This window comes from Biomphalaria glabrata, chromosome 5, assembly GCF_947242115.1.
Source record: "Biomphalaria glabrata chromosome 5, xgBioGlab47.1, whole genome shotgun sequence".
NCBI lineage: Eukaryota > Metazoa > Mollusca > Gastropoda > Planorbidae > Biomphalaria > Biomphalaria glabrata.
In genome coordinates this window covers 11,774,942-11,796,330 of record NC_074715.1, presented here as the reverse complement: position 1 = coordinate 11,796,330, position 21,389 = coordinate 11,774,942, and the positions used below count along the sequence as shown (strand labels likewise).

Below are 21,389 nucleotides of genomic sequence, written 5' to 3'. Positions count from 1 at the left end.
AACGTAATGAAGACTTCCACTTTTTCACAACATGTACTTGATTGGATTAAAAAAGTTTTGGTATCACATCTGACTCAATTAAGATATCAGATTAGGTGTAAATATCTCCAGACTCCTTTACAGAATAATATATTATGATTTAAAATTTTTAAATATAAAAAATAAAAGAAACACATAAAGGTTTAAAAAAATTGAATAATTAGCTCCTTTTTTTCTGTACAACACATTAATATTTTCTATAACAAACTTTCTCCCCCCCCCCCCCAGCCCAATTAAAACGAAATCTATCAATGGTTTATGAACATACATGGAAAAAGGAATGGGACGATGCGGAAACAATAGTCCTCTCAAACGTACAATAAGGGCTAGCCACCATTACAATAAACCCGATGGAAAGCAGTTCCTTACAATGAAGCAATCCAAGCCTCCTGGTGCATTAAGTCTAGCTTTAAAACACGGGTTAATGTTTTAAAACTAATATAAAATTTCGTGCGACGTTCTTGATATTTTGTGTGAGCTTTTCAGATTCTATGTTTGATTAATGTTTACAAAAATGCAATATTTTTTTTTTCTTTAGTGTCATCCTGAAGTTCTCACGAGGGCCCCACCTGGTCAGCGCCTTTCCGCCATTGTTGCTACGCCAAGGGCTGTGGGCCACTAACGGTCGTGGGTCACTTACGGTCGTGGGCCCAGATTCATTGAACCCCTGCGCGTCATGAGTGCTACGCCACTGATGAAAAAAAAAGATACTGTTGGTTTTGGAGGTATTCAGAGCACTAAAAAATACACATATCTGGGGTTAAATACTTGACATAGAAAGTACTGATATTATGATGTTTCCACATGTTGATTTTCAGGTCTTCTGGAGTTATAACTCGTATCACGTTTCACCCCAACTCTGTATATTATTGAACAGAATATTTTTTCTCACTCAGTTACACATAGATGCACAGTTTAATTACACGCTTTCAATTTAATAATAGATCCTCAAAATGAATAAAATATCTTATATATTACAGACATGACTTAAAAAAAAATAAAAACAATTATGTCCTATGCATTTCATGTGTCAATTTAGTCATGCATGTCAATCAATGACTTAAACTCTGCTTATTACTAAGTCATTGGTTTTCATGTCTGATTCAGGCAACGCATTCCATTCTTTAAAGGGTTCTAAGGAAGAAGGAGCACTTGTTCGAATTCGTTATAGCATAAGGAATCAGAAAAGTGCCTCTATCTGTGTGTCAGAGTATTTCATTAGGTTTTGATCTTCTGTTTGTTAATTGTGGTTCAATGTTTTTAATTTTTGATTTTGATAACTACATCCAATTATATTCGATATACATATTTTTAACTTGATCTAAATCATATTTCTAAACAATCGAAATCATCGTCTGCAGGAATGTTCCCTCTTGCTTATCACCCTTTGTCGAACGTTCTTGGCTATATCAAGGATGCAACTTAGTCATAAACGTTATCTATTTCGTCAGAATTCAGAACTAAAACTCCTTCTGAAATAATCTTTCCCACAAAAAAAAAGAGATGATAAGTGAGATTGGCATGCAAGTCGTACTTGTGTCAGGGCGGCAGGGGCAAGTTTTACGTCACTAATCTCCCCCCCCCCCCCCCCACCACGACCAACACACTAAAAGAAAAAATCATCTCGATCTATTATGTCAGTTGTAAATACAGGCTACGGCGTTGTTTTAGATAACTGCTGGGAAGATAAGTTGTAGGGGAAGGGGGGCTGTAGGGGAAGGGATGTTGGGAGAGGGGGGGTAGATTTATGTAGGCGAGGGAGCATGACCAGGTCAATAAATAAACGGCAAACATTTCTGCTATACAACAGTGAGCAGAGCCTCCGACTAATGTCCATAAGTTAAGGCAGAGGTATCGGTGGAGAGTCATCTCTCATCCCTCTGGGTAAAATCCTTCCCTTTGGTCAAGGGTTTTAACTCTTTCTCTCCTAGCTGACGATACCAACGTTTATTCCACTAGAACGTGGTAAATAATTACGGAGAGAAAGAGTTAATAGGGCTCAAGCTTTAACCCTTAACGAGCACTTGCTGAGGTGTACTAGATGCTAATGATTTAACTGAATCCTTCAATTTTGTTTAGCGAAATCTAAGAATTTATAAGCAATTCACATTATTATATAATTAATATACGCAGTTTTAAAACAAGATTTAATACGTAGTGAAGGTAGGGGACAAACAAAGCAACAAAAAAAAAAAAAGGTACTCAAAATAATATTAATAGTATTTGAGCTAAAATAGTTTAATCTTAACATTAAAGTGATGACTCACCTCGTCAAAAACCACCGAATCCTCCACATTTTCCAACACTTTAGTATAGTGAGACAGACCTGAAACATAAATACAATAAAGTCTGAGCTTATTTTTGAAGATCTAGATACTGGGCTCGGTTAAATTCCAGAAAGTTTCATTCTTTAGAAAAATACAGGCTGCATCTCGAAGGGAGACAACCAGAGAAATTTTTGGAAGGGAGATAAACAAATAGAAGTGCAAGATATACTTCTGGTCTTCGTCTCACAAAGCATGCATTAAAATGTACTAAAGGAATCACAATGAAGACAGAGAGAAATTTATTTTCTTTGCAATCCATCAATTAATTAATCTAATCATTTGTACTTTTTCAATATTATGTTGCAACCCTTTAATTCAGTGTCTTCCATACTTTTCCCTTAACGGAACACTTTGTAAATTGTGAGTATTTAGCGGAACACATTACCAGTGTTTCGTACGTCATACATGTGGATAATTATTCCAGTAGTTCGCGGAACACATAGTCAGGCCTCGAGGAACACTACGGTTTCCCGGAACACAGTTTGGAAAACACTGCTCTAATTAATCATCATCTCTGAAATGTTACAAGCTTGTTATCTAATGTCGAAACAGATTACACATACCAAATCACAATTTTCACCGCCATTTCCGATTTAATAATGAAATAAACGTTTAAGTGATGCAATTGCTTCCCAGGTCTCATCCTTAATACGGGCATCTACTTTAAAAAATGTTAATATTCAAACAAAATGTCCATATTAAATATAAGAAAAGAAATGAGATGAAATTGCTAGTTCCATATTTCTTTCTTTACAGATATGATATACCGATTTTTTTTTTAAAGATTCATTAATATTATTGAATGCATTTACATAGCAGATTGGTGATGCTAGGGGCCTCCACAATAATTCTGCACAGGGCCTCCACTTACTGAGATCCGGCACTGGATGCGATACGTAGTTTCAGGGAATTTAGTTAGTGTCTTGATATCACTGACACTCATAATGGAGGTAAAAACAAGAATGTAATGAATATACATATACCAATAAAAGTGCCAATAGAGTACTGAAATAATGACATGAAAGTCTTGGCATTAGTTATAGTACTGTATTTTAGACATGATAAACTTGTATCCATTAATCGGTCAGCAGTGCATCACTTCTGCACTTGAAATAGTCACATTAACATTAGTCACGTGATTAATGTATTTTCCATCTCAATTCCAGAAAGCTAGCAGACGTTGCACACATTTCCAATCCATCTTTTTATTTTTTTGATTCGACAGCCAACACGAGACATCGCTCTGAATGTGAACGGTAATACACTTTATGGATGCCCTTTCGGCTCGCCTTTGACACATTCGGCTATGTAAATAAAGTTAATAAACCCTTTTATGTAGGAGATTTACTCGAATCTGGCTTAAACGGTGCGTCATAAATCTTTATTCTTTCCCTATCTGGGACAAAATTATCCAAGTGCAAACAATAAAGTAGCAAAATATAAAAAATCCCTTAAAAAAAAACAAAGCTTATCTAAGGGAAAGAACTAAGCACTTACAACTATATTTCTCAATAATGTAGAGGCTATTTTCCTTATTCGATATCAAACAAAGTAATTAAATACAGATAATTAATTGACAAATTGGTAAAAAATTGTAATTGATTTATGTCTTTCTATTTTTAGGAAAAAAAAAATAATTGTTTAAAGTTTCAACTTGACCCGAGTATGAATGTGGGGATATATATATGGATTCTCAAATAAAGAAGACGAAATCTGACATATTCAGCCGTATCTGTCTTGATATAAAAAGAAATAATTAATTACCAGTAGATTATTGACAAATTGGCTTTTTTTTTTTATTGATTCATGTCTAATCTATGCCAATGTATAATTGTGTAAAGTTTCAACTTGATCCGAGATTTGGTGTGCGAGAAACAATCCTGGTTCGGCAAATGTATAGATCTACACTTTATAATTTTCCAATAATTTATACCTAGACTATACCTATACAGTGCACAAAATTTTCCTGGACATTAATTAATTAAAATCTTAAAAGCCTTACACTAGGAAATTCCCGAACGTGATAGTCCTTTCAAGAACGTGATAGTCCTTTCAAAACCGATGATGGCTCTGGACCTACAATCCTATAGCCAAATTAAAATTTATTTTTGTTTTTATTAGAAAAAAGGATAACGGTCAAACTAGAGCTTTCCCAATGTGGCCAACGAGCTAGTAATTCTCTTCTCAGCGCTATACATCAACTGCTAAGCTTCTATGAAAATCGTTAGAGTCGTTTTTGAGATCAGCTGTCCAGGTTCCATGAAGGAGTGACTTGAATAGAGTATTCTATTCTATTGTTTGACTTCCACAAAAAAGCACACTGTATGTACTAAACATAGTTGAGAGAACAAATTAAACACAGAATCAACTCAGTCAGATAATTGTGATTAACCCAAACGTTCTGACGTGAGTGTGTGGTTGTGTATGTGTAAATGTGTGGGTGTGAATCCTTGCTATCTGCCGGACACTAAATTGAATTAGGTCAATATCGCAGCGCGCGCTACATAAATTACTCGTCACAACCCAGCAGCAGTGTTCTCCCTGGCTGCCTTCTCCAGTAGCCTTGAAAGTGAATTGACATAAAATTATGTACACACTACACAGTGTGCATATGTTGCATTAGTCAGACTAAGTGTAGATGACTTTTGAAGGACATTTGTGATACCAGTTACAAGTGTAAGACTAAGCTCATTTTTTTAAAAACCTTTTTCGTAAAATTGCTTTTATATAGGGCATCTTTCATGCTTAGACCACGCTCAGTGCGCTATGGTCCAATCTCTTTTGTTAACAAGTTGGGGGGGGGGGGGGGGTGAAAGTTTTCGTGATCTCCTTGGGCGCTCAGCAAACAAAACTCCGCTCGAATCGGGATTCGAACTCAAGCCCTCTTGTTAGGTAGCCAGCTTGATCCGAGAATGGATGTGAGAGAAATAATAAAAAACAATTATACAAAGGGACCAAACCCTACATTTCCCTTGTGATTAATTTCCCTTGTCGGTATTAAACAAAATAATAAATTACCAGTAGAAAATTGACTTGCACAAACTTTTTAACAGACAGACAGATAGACAAAGTGAGTTGAAAACTTTGTACCAAAAAAAAAATGCATTTACGAAATATACATATAGGTCATTTCTAACCGAATCATTACTTTATGTCCAATAAGAAAGAAAGGAACTTTCCATCCTTGGTGTCTTTCTCCTTCATTCTCTGTCATGTTTCTTTTCTTTTTTTTTTCTTTTTTTTCTATCTGTCACTTTGACACGTAGTAAATCTTTTAAAGACAGATTTATTTTCTCACGTGTAGGCTACAGAACTTCTTTACTTTTAGAAAGATTTAGTTTTACCAAATGCTAGCAAATAATCAGACAGATCTTAATGAGATTTTTATTTGAATGAACTTGATGAAGTGAGTAATGATGAGATCAGTATTTAACAAACAGTGGCGTAGATATGGATTTGGGGCCTGGGTGGCTTGACTTCTTTAGGGGGCCCCTTATTTTGGAAATTTGACATCATGACATAAGACATTGGCGTAATACTTAATGTAAAAAAACAATTTCTGACACTTATTTGCCCCTCCCCCCCCCCTCTCAAGTGGGGGCCCGGAGAATTTTTAATTGGGACCCCCTCCTCCCACCCTAGCTACGCCGCTGTTAACAAGGTCAATAATGAACAAATGAATTAACTCAGTAACGATGAGTCTTATTTAACCCCCCCCCCCCCCCCCAAATGGACGACTAACATCAAAGGGTTAACGAACGTTACATTACACCAGTACTTGGCGACCACTTTAAATATTTGAAAGAAAACTTAATAATTGCGAACAACGCTTCAAAAAAAAAGTTCTCACACCTTGCGACAAAAAGACTGCTATATTTCCCCGCGGCATCTCCCCGATAAAACTGAATTAATAGAACATTGCTTTTGTTTTCAAATGTAAAAAAAAAAAGGAAAAAAAGATTTTTTTTTTATTTGTATTGATCTATCGCCCACGCTAGATACTATCACATTATCCTAACGGCAGACAGTAGTTGTTTTTTTTTTAAATCGATAACACGACGTTTCTCTATTCGTTCACAATTATTTTATGATCAAACATTTATTTGTGCAAGACACAAGAAAAGTATTTCCATAAGTCTATTTAGTATGAGTGTGTGGTTATGTGGGTGTAGAGTGGGGTGTGTGGAAAAAGTTCCATCTCGATTATTTGGTTTCATAAATTTCAATTTCGCTTCAGGAGACGAAATTAAGTTTCCCAGCCGGTCCCTGACCATTTCCTGATATTTCGAAATAGCAGAGAGTTTCTTTTTGGGGAAAAACAAAGCGATTACTCTGGTATGAAGATTTCAGGTAAATATTTTTTTAATTTTTATTTCTGTATCGAGTCTCCTTGATACTTTAAATTGCTCAGTGTACTCTGGACAATCTCCTTTGTGTGCGTGTGTGTGTGTGTGTGTGTGTGTGAGAGAGAGAGAGAGAGAGAGAGAGAGAGAGAATCTCGAATTGAAATTCCTAATCTTTATACATTGTACTTTTGTACTCTTAAGTAGCCAAGCTGCATATGCTCTGTTATGGACTGTATGCGTGTGTTGCCAAGGTAACTGTCAGGGGGAGGTATAGCGAGAGTGAATATGTTACTTTGATATTTTGGTATTATAGTGATATACCTTTGTTTAAGTACTCCCAGGTTATGAATGTGAATAGTCTTGCACGTGTTATGAACTGAATGGTTTAGTTTTCTTTAATTGTGCGAAAGAGTGCGCTAGTCAGTGAGGTCTTGTCCCCGGTCTAGGAAGGTTGGGTATTAAAATTAATATTTATTGTGCATCATTTTTGCTCGATCGGATATTATTAAAGTATTAAAGTATTATTTGTGTTATCCATATACAACTCTAATGGGTACCTGACATTAGTTGGGGAAAAGTAAAGGCGGTTGGTCGTTGTGCTGGCCACGCCCTCGTTAACCGTAGGTCACAGAATCAGATGATCTTTACATCATCTGCCCTATAGACCACAAGGTCTGAAAGGGGAACTTTTACAACTATATCGAACAACAAAAGTAATTTCCCTTTTTCGATATCAAACAAAATAATTAATTACCTGAAATCTATTGACCAATTGGTTAATTTTTTAAAATTAATTCATGTCTTGCAGTTTTAATTTAACTTGATCCAAAAATGGGTGTGAGAGAAATAACATGCACAACCTTTTTGCCAGACAGACAGTCAGACAGACGGACCGAGTGAGCTGACATAAACTTTGCAAAAAAATTCTTAATTTAAAAAGCTTATATCTGGGAAATCACAGCAGAATCTCTGCCATATCTCTCAATACTGTACGTTTTTCTACATAAACAAAATTGTATAAATGACCAGTTATTGATTAAATAATTCGTTAATCTTTTTTACCGATGCATGCATTGTCTTCAAATGTTAATAACTTTCTGAAAATTTCTAACTTGATCCGAGAATGGGAAGTGGAAGAGAAAATTTCAAAAAGAATCCGACCAGATAGACAGACAGACTGACAGACAGTATGAGTTGATATAAGATTTGTAATGGGGATATGACTATCTGAGATTTTTCCACTCCACTCCCTTCCTTTTTTTTTTTATTGTCGTGAACTTCAACTTCTAAAGTCAAAAGTCACCCATAAAACTAGAGAACCACTTAATTATAAATAAGGTATGAAAGAATGACGTCATCATTACCCACAAGGCATTGAATGTCGTCTGCCAATTGATTTAGCTGGAAGAGTAACAGACGACCACGGTCTAGATGTGGAAGAGAAGCTCGGTACAGCCCGTGTTGCGAGGAGAGTGACGCAAGGGTCAGTCCACTTTTAGAACTGGATATTAATAATGAAGGGGTGGGTGTTTGTTGTTGTTGTTGTGTTGTTTGTCTGTTTGTTCGAGTAGGGAACGGTCATTTATTTTACACTTTAATACATTCTTAGTTGTTATCATTAATAAAAAGAGTGCATGTCTTGATATTTAAGGAATCAATTTTAGTAAGTTATATTTTAAAAAATGTCAGCACTTTTGGACGCCTCCAAGCGACTGCGTGACGGGAATAAATCAGTCCGCCTGCTAACTAAAATCAGTATTTACCAATCTTAATCATTTTATTTGGACCTGAGACATAGATACCACACACACACAAAAAGCAACTAAGGCTTCTTGAAGGCTTTTGCCAAAATGTCTGCGCCCCATCATGTGCATACATTTTTTACGATGGCAGAACTGCACTACAAGTAGCGATGTTTTTGCCATTGCCGGTATAAACTGTGTAGATGGACTGCTTATTGTTGGAGAGCCACGCTGGACTGGGCACGTATCCTCTATATATACGCCCGTATACCACATGGCAATCTTTCTTGATGACCTGGCAGGTAGCTGGCGTAACAGAAGTGCCCCCGGAAAACGCTTTAAAAACCAGCTCAGGCTCAGCTTGATTTCACTGATAATTTGACATTCCAGTTTTAAGTTCTTTTACCCAATTTTAACCTTTAGGCTTATATTTTAAATGACAACATTATAAATTATACATGCAAAATAATATGTAATTTACAATGTTAGAAATTTAAACTATTTATACATAAGATTTGTATTCTTCTGGAAATATGTTCCTCGTATGTTAAAAGCGAGGATTATTGTGTTTTTTATGTTTATTATCCGTATGAGAAAGAAAGAGTGATTAAATTCGGTATCTAATTAAATTGTAATAAACATTAAAAAGGTATTGTTTGCTGAGCATAAATGAGACGTTGAAATGTATAATTTTTTTTTTCTTGTTCAAAATACATTTTTAAAACATCGATTTACCTAACAAACAAAAAAACAACAACAACAACAAAACAATCACAAAAACATTTGTAAATTATAGTTTGGATGAGGGTATTAGAATATTTGTATAAGCGATTAAGATAAAATAGAGTGGGGTTCTTTCCCTTGATTTTTGTTTTCTTTACATCCGCTACAATCTCAACTACATCATGGAGTTTAAATGTTTGTGCAAAGCTCAATCAACTCAATTTGTCTGGGTGGAATCCAGTGCACGTTATTTCTCCCACTTCCCATTCTCGGATCAAGTTGAAACTTTTGCACCATTGTTCGTTGTCTTTTAGATGATTGTTACTCTAGATAACACTAGACTAAATGCTCGAGGCTAACACTTGAATCTGGATAGATGAATCTCTTTTTAACAAGCTGATTAAACACAAGTTCCATGACATTACAATATGAACTCTCTTGACTAAAGGAAATAAATCTACAGTAGAACGACATTCACATATACACAATATCAACATTATCGCTGGAAACAAATCAATCAAAAAAAAAAAAGTAAATCGATTATTCAATTAGTTATTCAGTTATTGGCAATGATTTAATTTTGTTTATAGAAGAAATGGACTAACTTGTGTTTTATACACAGAAACTACTTGTTAGCTCAAAATTTTAAACTATAGAATTTTTTTAAATTATAAAAGTTTCAAATTTTATAAATAATTTAAATATCTCAGTGGCTAGCATGTCTGCCATCCACCCTGGAGTCTCGAGTTTTAATTGAGGCTCGAACAACATTTTTTTTTTAAAAATTGCTTTTGAAAGGGCACCACAGAAACCTTCTCCTAGATACTCCGCCCCCCCCCCCTCTTCTGGTACACAAGGTTTAGCGCTAAACAAAAAACAATCAAGCTATTTCTAAGCGCTTAGATATATTAGTGTCAGTCTAGATGTATTAGAAATTCATTACATGATTGTTTCAACAGAATTGATGCATTTTCATTTCAATATAAGCTTTGTTTTTTGAAAAAAAAAATCTATAATTTACTTGTTTTAAACTGCTGCTTTAAATATCTCTATGCAGATGGGAAATTGACTTAATTGATTCACTTGTCACATAACATTGGAACATTTTATAAAGAAAATAGATCTAGTACTATGCCCCTGCAGCCCAATTATTATTAATCGACTGATTAACTTGACTAGTGTAAGGACTCAATTAGGAAGTCAGCGCAAAAAGTTTGTTTCATCATATAGAATGAACTATCAACGATGTCAATGACATATGAATATTCTTATATATTGTTTTAAAAAGTGTTTTAAAATTGGTTTTAAAATTGATTGTATCAGACATGTATCAGACTGTATCAGATTGTATCAGACTTTATCAGACTGTATCAGACTGTATATGACATGTATCAAACTGTATCAGACTTTATCAGACTGTATCAGACTGTATATGACATGTATCAAACTGTATCAGACTGTATCAGACATGTATCAAACTGTATCAGACTGTATCAGACATGTATCAGACTGTATCCGACATGTATCAGACTGTATCAGACATGTATTAGACTGTATCAGACTGTATCACACTGTATCAGACTATATCAGACATGTATTAGATTGTATCAGACTGTATCAGACTGTATCAGACTGTATCAGACTGTATCAGACATGTATCAGACTGTATCAGACTGTTTCAGACATGTATCAGACATGTATCAGACTGTATCAAACTGTATCAGACTGTTTCAGACATGTATCAGATATGTATCAGACTGTATCAGACTGTATTAGACTGTATCAGACTGTATCACACTGTATCAGACATGTATCAGACTGTATCAGACATGTATCAGACATATATTAGATTGTATCAGACTGTATCACACTGTATCAGACATATATCAGGCTGTATCAGACTGTAACAGACTGTATCAGACATGTAGCAGACTGTATCAGACATATATCAGACATGTAGCAGACTGTATCAGACATATATCAGACTGTATCAGAGCTACTTGTTGACTAGGAAACGTGAAAAAGATCTAAACTTCTCTAAATGTTTCTGTAAGTTCTATTTATGTTTCTGTCCTATTTATGTGAATATTTTTTTTTATTTGATCAAAGAGTCTTTGTAATCACAACAAATTTCCATAAGGATTAAGAAAAAAGTCTTAGTCTTGGTCTTGACACACAGCCCCATCAACAAACAGAAAATTCCCTATATACACTATCTGGTTCGGAAAACTGTGTTTCGCTCTGAGCTAACGAGCTAACACCTGATGCCACAAAACATGGCCACTTTCGACCTGGACAGCATCGTTGTCAAAGATCGAATAGTTGTATTGATTCCTGTGTCTACAGTAACAAGACCATCTCGAGTCCAGCTTTAGTTGTCGATCTATTGTTTTCTTTATTTTTGTCCTCGCTTGTGAGCTGACAGTCACAGTGAGTGTAGTTGTCAGGTGCATAAATGTTTGATATGTGCCATAACCTCTGTTCTAATTGACTTATAGATCTAGAGAAAGCTATTTACAAGCTTCGCATTAAATGTCAAATGTCACATTTTTCACTTAAACAAAAGAAAACTTTGACATTTTTTAAACCCGCCAAAGACCAATGATCATTACCTCTTTTTTTCCCCTTTGTTTTATTGTTTGTTTGTTTGTTTGTTTTATTGTTTGTTTGTTTATTTGTTTTATTGTTTGTTTGTTTGTTTTATTGTTTGTTTGTAGTTTGTAGTTTGTTCTTTCATTCATGTTTGTTTTTTTCCATTAATAAATGTTTTTTTCTTCTAGACTAAATGTAAGATAATTTGAACGTTACTGCTTTCTACATGCCAGTGCTACAACTATCTTGTCTTGTATTGTTGTTTTCTTTTAATAGGCAGGCGCGATTGGAAGAGGTCAGTCATCAGCTAAGCTGAGGATACTGGAATGAAATGGGAGCAGATGGAGAAAGCTGTTCAGAACCGAGTTCAGTGGAGAGATGTGGTTGCAGCCCTGTACTCCCTGAGGGGTTCACAGGATTAAGTCAAGTCAGTCATTAACAATTCCTGCTTTTAATGAGATAAAGAGAGAGAGAGAGAGAGAGAGAGAGAGTGAGTGAGAGAGAGGAGAGAAAGAAAGAGAGAAAAAGATATATATATATATATATATGTGGCGTAGCTAAGAATTCGTCACCATTTGGGGTCCCGGTTGGGGGGGGGGAGGCTTGACCTCTTTGGGGGCCTCTGCATTTTAACATTTGACATCATATTTAATCAATGTAAAAACAAATTTTAAAGACTCATTTGGGGGCTCCCCTCAAGTGGAGGTCTGTGGGGGATTTTCAAATTCTCCCCCTCACCCCATGAGATAGATAAGAGTGAAAGAGAGAGAAAGGGGTAGAGAGAGAGATAGGAGAGAGAAAGAGCGAGAGAGAGAGAGATAAGAGAGAAAGAGAGGAAGACTAATAAAAAAGTAGATTTACTAGCAACGTTCCGAGAAGAAAAGATATTGTATCGAGCATCCCACCTTGCCAGAGAACATCCGCTTTTCTTTCCCCCAACACCTCCCCGTTACAAACAGAGTTATCGACAGAGAGTACAAATAATGTACAATCCTACACTGTTCTTCAAATCGCTGTGTCATTTATACACTGCGCCGCTATATATACTATTTGTAATTTCATAACCATCCTCTTTAACCTACACACAAGTTTAACAGATTGCTACTATCTGTAGAAGCTGCAATCGTGTGCATAGCTTTAATTCCTACTAAATCAATATCCCCGGAGTGTAAAAGGTTGAAGATCTCGTAAAATAAGTTTTATAATTTGTTAGATATTTGAACTAGATCAATATAACCCTCTTACCGTAAAAGGTTGAGATTCTCTTTAAATCGTAAGTTTTATCATTTGCTCTAGTATACTAGTTAGATCAGTGGCGCAGCATCCATGGTGCAAAGGGGTTCAACGAACCCGAGCCCACGACTATTTAGGGGCCCACACCCCATGGTGTAACATTATAACAACCATTGGGCCAGGGCCGGATTCACCTCCATGCAACATTAGCTCTATCTGAGGGCCTCCAAGAAAAACTTAGTTACATATAATGTCTAGATCCATATGGATCAATAAAGCAGTCTTAGTCTTAGTCTTAGTCTTAGTCTTAGGCTTAGGCTTAGTCTTAGGCTTAGTCTTAGGCTTAGTCTTAGTCTAAGTCTTAGTCTTAGTCTTAGTCTTAGTATTAGTCTTAGTCTTAGTCTTAGTCTTAGGCTTAGGCTTAGTCTTAGTCTTGGTCTTAGTCTTAGTCTTAAGTCATAAAATATCACCATATTACTTACGATGCAACGATGGTTTTCCAATATGAGTGGACAGTACAATAACCTTCTGGCATTGTTTCAATAAAAGCAGCCGCTTGCGCATTATGTTCACTTTGGTAGACAGTACGTAAACATGGTCTTAAATGATTCTGTCAGCTGTGTTCATGAACTTGAATGTCTTTTAGTAAATGTACCAATACATGCAAACTACTCCATTTTCTTTGTCATATTAGGGGGGGGGGGAAGGGCCCATCAACATATTCTTGAACCCGGGCCCACGCGTACCTTGCTACGCCACTGAGTTAGATACCTGTTAGAATCGATTCGCGAAATAATCGATTCTAAAATTTGACGGGGAGGAAATAGAAAAAAACTCGTCTGTCTTTTTCCTGTTTCGATACAGTATTACATCCAACGTGGCTCACGGGACGAGTTGTTTGCGGAATAAATTATGCAGGAGATCCAGGAAGTGGACTGCTTGTCATGTACGCAGACGAGATGGTGATCTCCTCGGCTCGTGGTCCACAAATTTAATCTGGACTTCCGGTAGAGTGTTTTTGGAGAAGAAATGTTCAAGGGAATAAAATTGGCGGAGAATTATAGACATTGTCCACCTACATAACTGACCATTTGCCACTCTCAGACCTGCTCGTTACTGTTAGCCAAAATATATGGGGGATCTTCATAAATAGAGTCATTTCTCCACATAGCCTTTTGGTGTATAAGGTCTAGAGACTATGGAAGTATTAATAAACAAATGAAGATTTTCATACATGGAGACCAGGCTATAAATAGCAAGCTTTTTGGTGTATAGTGTGTACAAAATGCGAAAGTATTTTCATAAACCTTATTATAATTTATGTGCACTTCTCAGCGCTAAATGATCAAAGTTCTGAGCTCTTTCGTGCCTAGCTCTAGGTAATTTTATCATTTTAGTTGGCAACAGTTGTCTTTCAATATGGCGTCCTTGACATTGTTACTTGTACTGCCTATTTTTATGTTTCCAAAATCTCCCAATCTTCCTCTTTTCATTTTCTTAAGTTTTTTTTTAAGTTTTTATTACATCACCACCACATTTCTCCGTATTGCTTTTTCTTCTTTTATCCCGTACTGCATTTTTTTTATTCTTGAAGATCAATGCGCTACTGATAGTCAAATAGCAGGCTAGTGTCATAAACTTTTAGTAAGAAAAAAACCACAGTGCATTTTAAAAACCAGATCATAACTTTTATGCAGTTGGTTTTTAGTATTGAAGAATTGAAAGTTAAACTGTAAATAAAGACCAGAATACTCTGATTAAGTGACTTAGCGCTTCGCTTCCGAACCGTAGGTCCTTGGTTAGAATGTTGGTAAAGACTGGGATTTTTAATTTCGGGATCTTTGGGGCGCCTCTGAGTCCACCCAGCTCTAGTGGGGACCAGACTTTAGTTGGGGGAAAGTAAAGGCGGTTGGTCGTTGTGCTGGCCACATAGCACCCTCGTTAACCGTGGGCCACAGAAACAGATGTCCTTTGCATCATCTGCCCCATAGATCCCAAAGTCTGAAATGGGAACTTTACTTTACTATGAATACCTATAGTGTGGTATATCAATATGAGTTTAAAACAATAGAAACATTAAGAATATCCTCATTATACAACCTTTTCGAGGTTTTAAATTTTATGTCGCTGGATGGAGGGCAGAGGAGGAGTCCAAATCCATAGCATCCTGACAAGTATTCTAAACCTCGGATACCTTCCAATTACCCTGTGTTTACTAATAGATGCAATTTAACTTGGGAGTATCGTTAGTGGGCGTCAGTTCCAAGACACGTTGCAACTGGGAATTAGTAGTTTGCATATTGCGTGGATGATAAACAATTATAGACACAACTTTACATGCTCATATATATAGACACTTTAGACACACACTGTCACACACTGTCACACACACTGTCACACACACTGTCACACACTGTCACACACTGTCACACACTGTCACACACACTCTGTATCACAAACATTCTTTTTATCACGCAGGTTCACACACTCTGTATCGCACACTTTCTCTCTATCACGCAGGTTCACACACTCTGTATCACACACATTCTCTCTATCACGCAGGTTCTAGGTTCACACATTCTGTCAAACACAAATACACACTCTCTCACACAAACACATACATATCAAGAGCTCACACAGTCTCACATACACATGTTCGCTCTCACTTAGACACACTCTCACACACTGTGACACACTCTGTGACACACACGTTCACATTCACACACACTCCCACAGTCTTACAACTCAAAGACGCACTCACACACGTACATTTACACACTTACACACTCGCACACCCTCACACACTTCCCCATACTCATGCACACTCACACTCACGCAGTCTCAGACATTTTCACTCTTCCGCTCACCCACGGTCATCAAAACAGTCTCATACTCGCACTATATCACCCAGGCCCACACCCATTCACACAGATACATCCTTTCGCACATCTCACACACACCCTCACAAAAACTGTCACACAGGCACACACACACATAATCAAGCGCAAACAAACAATTTTTTTTTCAAACACACACTTTACTCCAGATCATCCCCCAACGACTTCCTTTGATCAGGTTCACTAAGTCTCAGAACATTTAGAGCCGGAAGTTCGCCTACTTCGACGTCACTTGAGATTTTTGCATGACGGGATCTTAATGGCTGTGAGGCTCGGAGGCTGGGAAGAAGCTATTTGATCAGACATGGCCACTGGGTGCAGACCAAGCTAATGTATCATACATTATACATCGATACTGAGAATATACATATACTTTTTACGCAGCATTCTATATTCTTAACCTATATTCTCGTAAATCATATATACATTCTATAATTTAATGAGTCAAATTGTAAAATGGTATTTTTATTTGGATTTTTTTTTTTTTGGTTTAGAAACATTTCAGAATTATTTTTTTTATAATAGTCTTGTGGTACGCGGAGGCGAAGTGGCTGAGGAGGCGAGGTGGATGAGTGGTTAAGCGTTTGGCTTCCAGAAGGTCCAGGGTTCGAATCCTGGTGAAGACTGGGCTTTTCAATTTCGGGATATTTAGGGTGCCTCTGAGTCCACCCAGCTCTAATTGGTACCTGGGGAAAGGTAAAGGCGGCTGGTCGTTGCGCTGGCCACATATCACCCTAGTTAACCGTGGGCCACGGAAACAAATGACCTTTGCATCATCTGTCCTATAGACTGCATGGTCTGAATGGGAGGGGGGACTTCTTGTAGTGCGCGCTTCCGAATGTGGCCACGCTGGTCCCTAGTTTGAATTCTTCCCACCTTCAATCCCAGCATGTTGCAGAATATTTGTGCTTGCTAAAGACGTGTGAAACATAAATGTTTTATGCAAAGACGTCTTTACCTAACACTATGAGCCAAATTGAATTATCACTCTTTGATTAAGCAATATAGAAAAAAAGATACACAAACGATATGGTTGAGTATCTGATAGATTGAATTAAGCTTAACTTGTAGCTCAAATACGACCTAACGGATAGATAGAATTTGGCCGACATTATAGTTAAAATATGGCTAGATAGCTAGAATCGACTTTAGAGCTAGAATCTGCCCTAAACGCTAGAATCTGGCCTAATAGCTAAAATCTGGCTAGGTAGCTAAATGGTCCTTAGAGCTAGACTCCCTTCGACAAAAAAACTGTACCTACCTCTAAATGTTACTTTGGCTAATCTCTCTGCCCGACCTTTCAACTTTTCTGCATATTTTAAGTGTAGTGTCAAGGCCATGTTGGATTTGGTTGATCAGGTCGTCTGTAGCGCCATGGGAGAAATGTGTTCCCTAAGTTTGGTTTTAATCCAAAAGTTGAATTCTTTGGAGGTGCGTCCGAAATAAAATTGTTAAGTCATGCTGAACCATCTACCATGAAGATAAAAACTTGACCATCAGAAAAAGAGAATCTGTGGGAATAGAGAGACTTTTATTATAAGCTAATTTATAGAGTTGGTTTTAAAATTAAGAAGAGAGCACCAGGAACTTCTTCTAGTGCAGGGGTTCTCAACCTTTGGGTCGCGATTGACGATTTGCCAGGGGTAGCCTAAGACCATCGATAAATGGATTGTTTTTTATCAATTCTTCTATTGCTGTGTAAGTGTGGGTGGGTGGGGGTCGCGGAAGAGTTGTGGGGGGGGGGGTGTAAAAAGGGGTCACCGAGCTTAAAAGGTTGAGAACCGCTGTTCTAGTGTATCATTTTGTTGTCAAACTGGGGAGTGTGTCAGTATCATTGCACTGCTCTATAGGGGACCAAGAAACACTAGTTTTTTTTTTTTCAACCACTCCATCTCCAAAAAGAAGGCCTGTCTTTCTAGTATTTATCATGGATGTCTTTGCATTATCATTGAACAAAAAAAAATATATTTAAAAATACATTTTTAAAATAAGCTTATATTAAGCGTAGTTGTTTCAATTAGTTTGGATCAGTCATGTGATTAAATTTGTAATAGATCTAGACTAAGAATAAAAAAGCATTTGTAAAATTAAAAAAAAAAAAAGGGGGGGGGGGAAACAACGTGACTCATGGCTCAAGCCTTCTCAACCCAACACGGTAACCACTCTGCTAGTGGAGAGCTTATGAACATGGAAGATTGTATAGTTATCTATTGTTTCTATAGTCTAAATCTATTTTTCAGGTTTGTGTTTACTAAGACTCAGACGGCGACATATAAAAGGGGACTAATTCAGCTTATACCACCACTTCAGTCTAGTAAAATGTCCATGTTCGAGATATAAAACAAAATAATTTATTAACAATAGTTAATTAATAATTGGTAATTATTTTTATTGTTTCTCAGGTAAAAGAAATGATTGTGCAAAAATTTTAGCTTGCTCCGCGATTGGGTGTGGGAGAAATAACGTGTACAAACTTTTTACCAAACGGACAGACAGTGTAAATTGATAAGCAAAAGAAACTCATATTACACGAAACAGGTTTTTATTGTATACGAAGGATCTTTAATAAATATTCTGCAATGTATCCACTCGTTAAAACTCATTATTTCTAACCTATTAATATTTTATTTTGTCGTATTATATTTGGTCTAGTTTCATAGTACAAATGAAAGGTAAAAAGCCTATGTTGCATTCGCCAAAAGTGGCGCATTGCAACTCGTAGGAAACAAAATCAAGAAGCATACATATTCGCAAAAAATGATAAAAACCAATTTTAAGAAAAAAAGTTTCATGTGGATTTAATTTACTAGCTATTACGACGCTCAAACTGGCGTATGCCGCTATGTTACTTTCGTACATTTTATTAGTTTTGTACATTTATTATGTTACTTATTTAAGCTTTTCGTCATAAGAAAAAAAAAAAAAAAAGACAATTTCAATATCTTTAAAGACCTTATTGGCCTTAAGTCACTCTAAGGAAAAAACAGATGGTCAGACATATTTGAGGAAGCAAAGTCACGTCTAGGAAATCATCAATTAAGTAAAGTGAACTAAACTAAGCCGTCAATGACCGGAAGAGCTACTGGAACTGTCATCTTGCTTATGCCTGCCATATACTGATGCGAGCAAGCATTTTCATTCATAACAATGATCAAAAACAAACTGAGGTCAGGAAATAAACTCTTCATTTTATAACAGTTGTGGGAGCAAAGCAAATTGATAATATATTACAGTAACAGATGACCTTTACATCATCTGCCCTATAGACCACAAGGTCTGAAAGGGTAACTTTACTTTTATTTACTATATACATTAATAAAAAAAAAATTAAAACTGCTATCAATGTTCACAAATTATAAATAGTCTATAGGTTATACAGAAATGATAAATTAAAATTATACATGGAAACTAAAAATGTTAACAAAGACAGACTAAATAAGTAAAGTTTTGTTTTTCTCTTCAATCCCCATATCTACTATACACAAAATGTATATAACAAACCAAAGATGTACAAATTAAAATACTTTCAAAGACTGAAACTTCTCAAATTTAAAGTGGTGCATCTGAATCAGAAGTAAAAATAAAATTTGGCGAACGGAACCAAAAGGTTGTCCATCCCTGGTCTAAATGATAAAAAGAAAAGACTTGTTACCTAATAAATATGAATTCATGCACACGTGAAGTGTACTGAGGAACGTTAACTAAAGGTATTAAATTCATAAGAGAGTTCACCTGTTTCACTTCAGTTATTGTCTAATATTTTCTTTTATTCTCACCATACCAATAGCAGTTCCGGCATTATAAAAAAAAACTGTCAACATTTATGATTAAGTAACCTTTCACAGACAGACAGACAGAAATGATATAAGCTTTGTGAAAACAATAAACCTTAAAACCGAGGACAAAACAGATGTAAAATGCTTTTTATTGGAAGTGGGATGACTTATTGTAAATTGTCCCCCCCCCCCCTTTTTGTTGTTTATTAACATTTTCGTGGTTGAGACGAGCTATTGAAATAAATGTTAAAAAATATGGATTAATATTGTGTTGGGACTGGTTGGTAAGTTTAACGTCCTAAATTGACTCCAAAAAAAATTCTGGAATTTTTAATTAGGAGATCAATAATGAGCTGAAAGTGTCTGCCTTTGTGAATGGGTTCCACTCCAGGCATCCGTTGATCAGAGCTAAGCCCTAAGTTTGCACGTGAATAATTAATGACAAAACAGCGTTCAGCCCGAGGGGTGAGGGGAAAGTGAGGGAGGGGGGAGGGGTGGGGTTTGGACGATGTCGCAGGTTAGTGTGTACATCGGTCAAGTTCAAGCACAAGTTAAGCACATCGGCACGAGGACATTTGTGCTTGCGTGTGTGTGTCTGTGTGCGTGTGTGTTTGACTTGAGCACTGACCTACACGTTTGATTAAAGTGCACGGGATGGCGTTGCGCGTGACGGAGAGGCAGAGTGAGTAGGCCCTGCATTAGGATCTAGAGCAAATATTTAATTTTTTATTTCAATGCTTATATTAGCTCACTCTGTACAAAATTTGTACAGACAGACAGACAAACTGACTAAATTGACATACGCTTTGTAAAAAGAGAAGGGTTGAAAGAGAGGATGAAATAAATAGATTAACTTAAGTCCGTTGGGGCGCCACACATGACATGTCGACCGTCTTACTCCTTTCCTCTCTGTCTTTCGCTTTGAATAGAATCTCTTTAAATGATAGTTATAGTTCAAGTATGCGTTTCTAACTGTCGTTAGCGGGTCAGCGTGTGGCCCTGTTACCATTGTGAGGTCCTGTTTCGAAATTCTTCATTTGTGATTCGGTCTTTGGTAGTGATACCTAGGCTTCATATCGATCCCATGGCTAGGATCATCATATGAAATTCTGTAGTTATAGTCCAAGATTTACAAGCGTACTAAAGGGTCGCCATCACCAAGGATTAACTAATTAAAAGACGCCCTATTCAAAGATCACTGCTGCCAACTAAACAATTAAATGTTACTTTGTATTTCTAACGAAAGAGCATAGAGATTTGATTCTTTACAGTGCTGATCAGCCCTCTAACAGGGGCTCCTATGGTTCAAGAGAAAAGCAGAGATGTATTGACTAAAGTTACAAATTTGTTTCGTATTGACTTAAGTAACAAAGTTGTTTTGTATTGACTAAAGTTACAAAGTTGTTTTGTATTGACTTAAGTGACAAAGTTGTTTTGTATTGACTTAAGTAACAAAGTTGTTTTGTATTGACTAAAGTTACAAAGTTGTTTTGTATTGACTTAAGTGACAAAGTTGTTTTGTATTGACTTAAGTGACAAAGTTGTTTTGTATTGACTAAAGTTACAAAGTTGTTTTGTATTGACTTAAGTGACAAAGTTGTTTTGTATTGACTTAAGTGACAAAGTTGTTTTGTATTGACTAAAGTTACAAAGTTGTTTTGTATTGACTTAAGTGACAAAGTTGTTTTGTATTGACTTAAGTCACAAAATTGTT

At 36.4% G+C, this 21,389-nt stretch overlaps 1 protein-coding gene and 1 long non-coding RNA gene across 7 annotated transcripts in view; one reads left to right on the top strand and one right to left on the bottom strand.

The window, feature by feature from the left end:
- The window catches only part of LOC106074152 (otoferlin-like), a 181,065-nt gene that overhangs the window by 125,012 nt on the left and 34,664 nt on the right, over positions 1-21,389 (bottom strand). For all 6 annotated transcript variants that reach the window (XM_056030249.1, XM_056030247.1, XM_056030253.1 and 3 more), the window contains exons 2-3: positions 17,161-17,410; positions 2,307-2,365 (exon numbers count right to left, since the gene is read on the bottom strand). In XM_056030249.1, coding sequence (XP_055886224.1) covers positions 2,307-2,365; positions 17,161-17,239 — 138 coding nt within the window. In that variant the 5' untranslated portion in view covers positions 17,240-17,410. The remainder of the gene's footprint in view (positions 1-2,306; positions 2,366-17,160; positions 17,411-21,389) is intronic.
- The window catches only part of LOC129926419 (uncharacterized), a 40,016-nt gene continuing 25,167 nt past the window's right edge, over positions 6,541-21,389 (top strand). The window contains exons 1-2 of the long non-coding RNA XR_008778077.1: positions 6,541-6,716; positions 12,046-12,196. This is a non-coding gene — a long non-coding RNA (uncharacterized LOC129926419). The remainder of the gene's footprint in view (positions 6,717-12,045; positions 12,197-21,389) is intronic.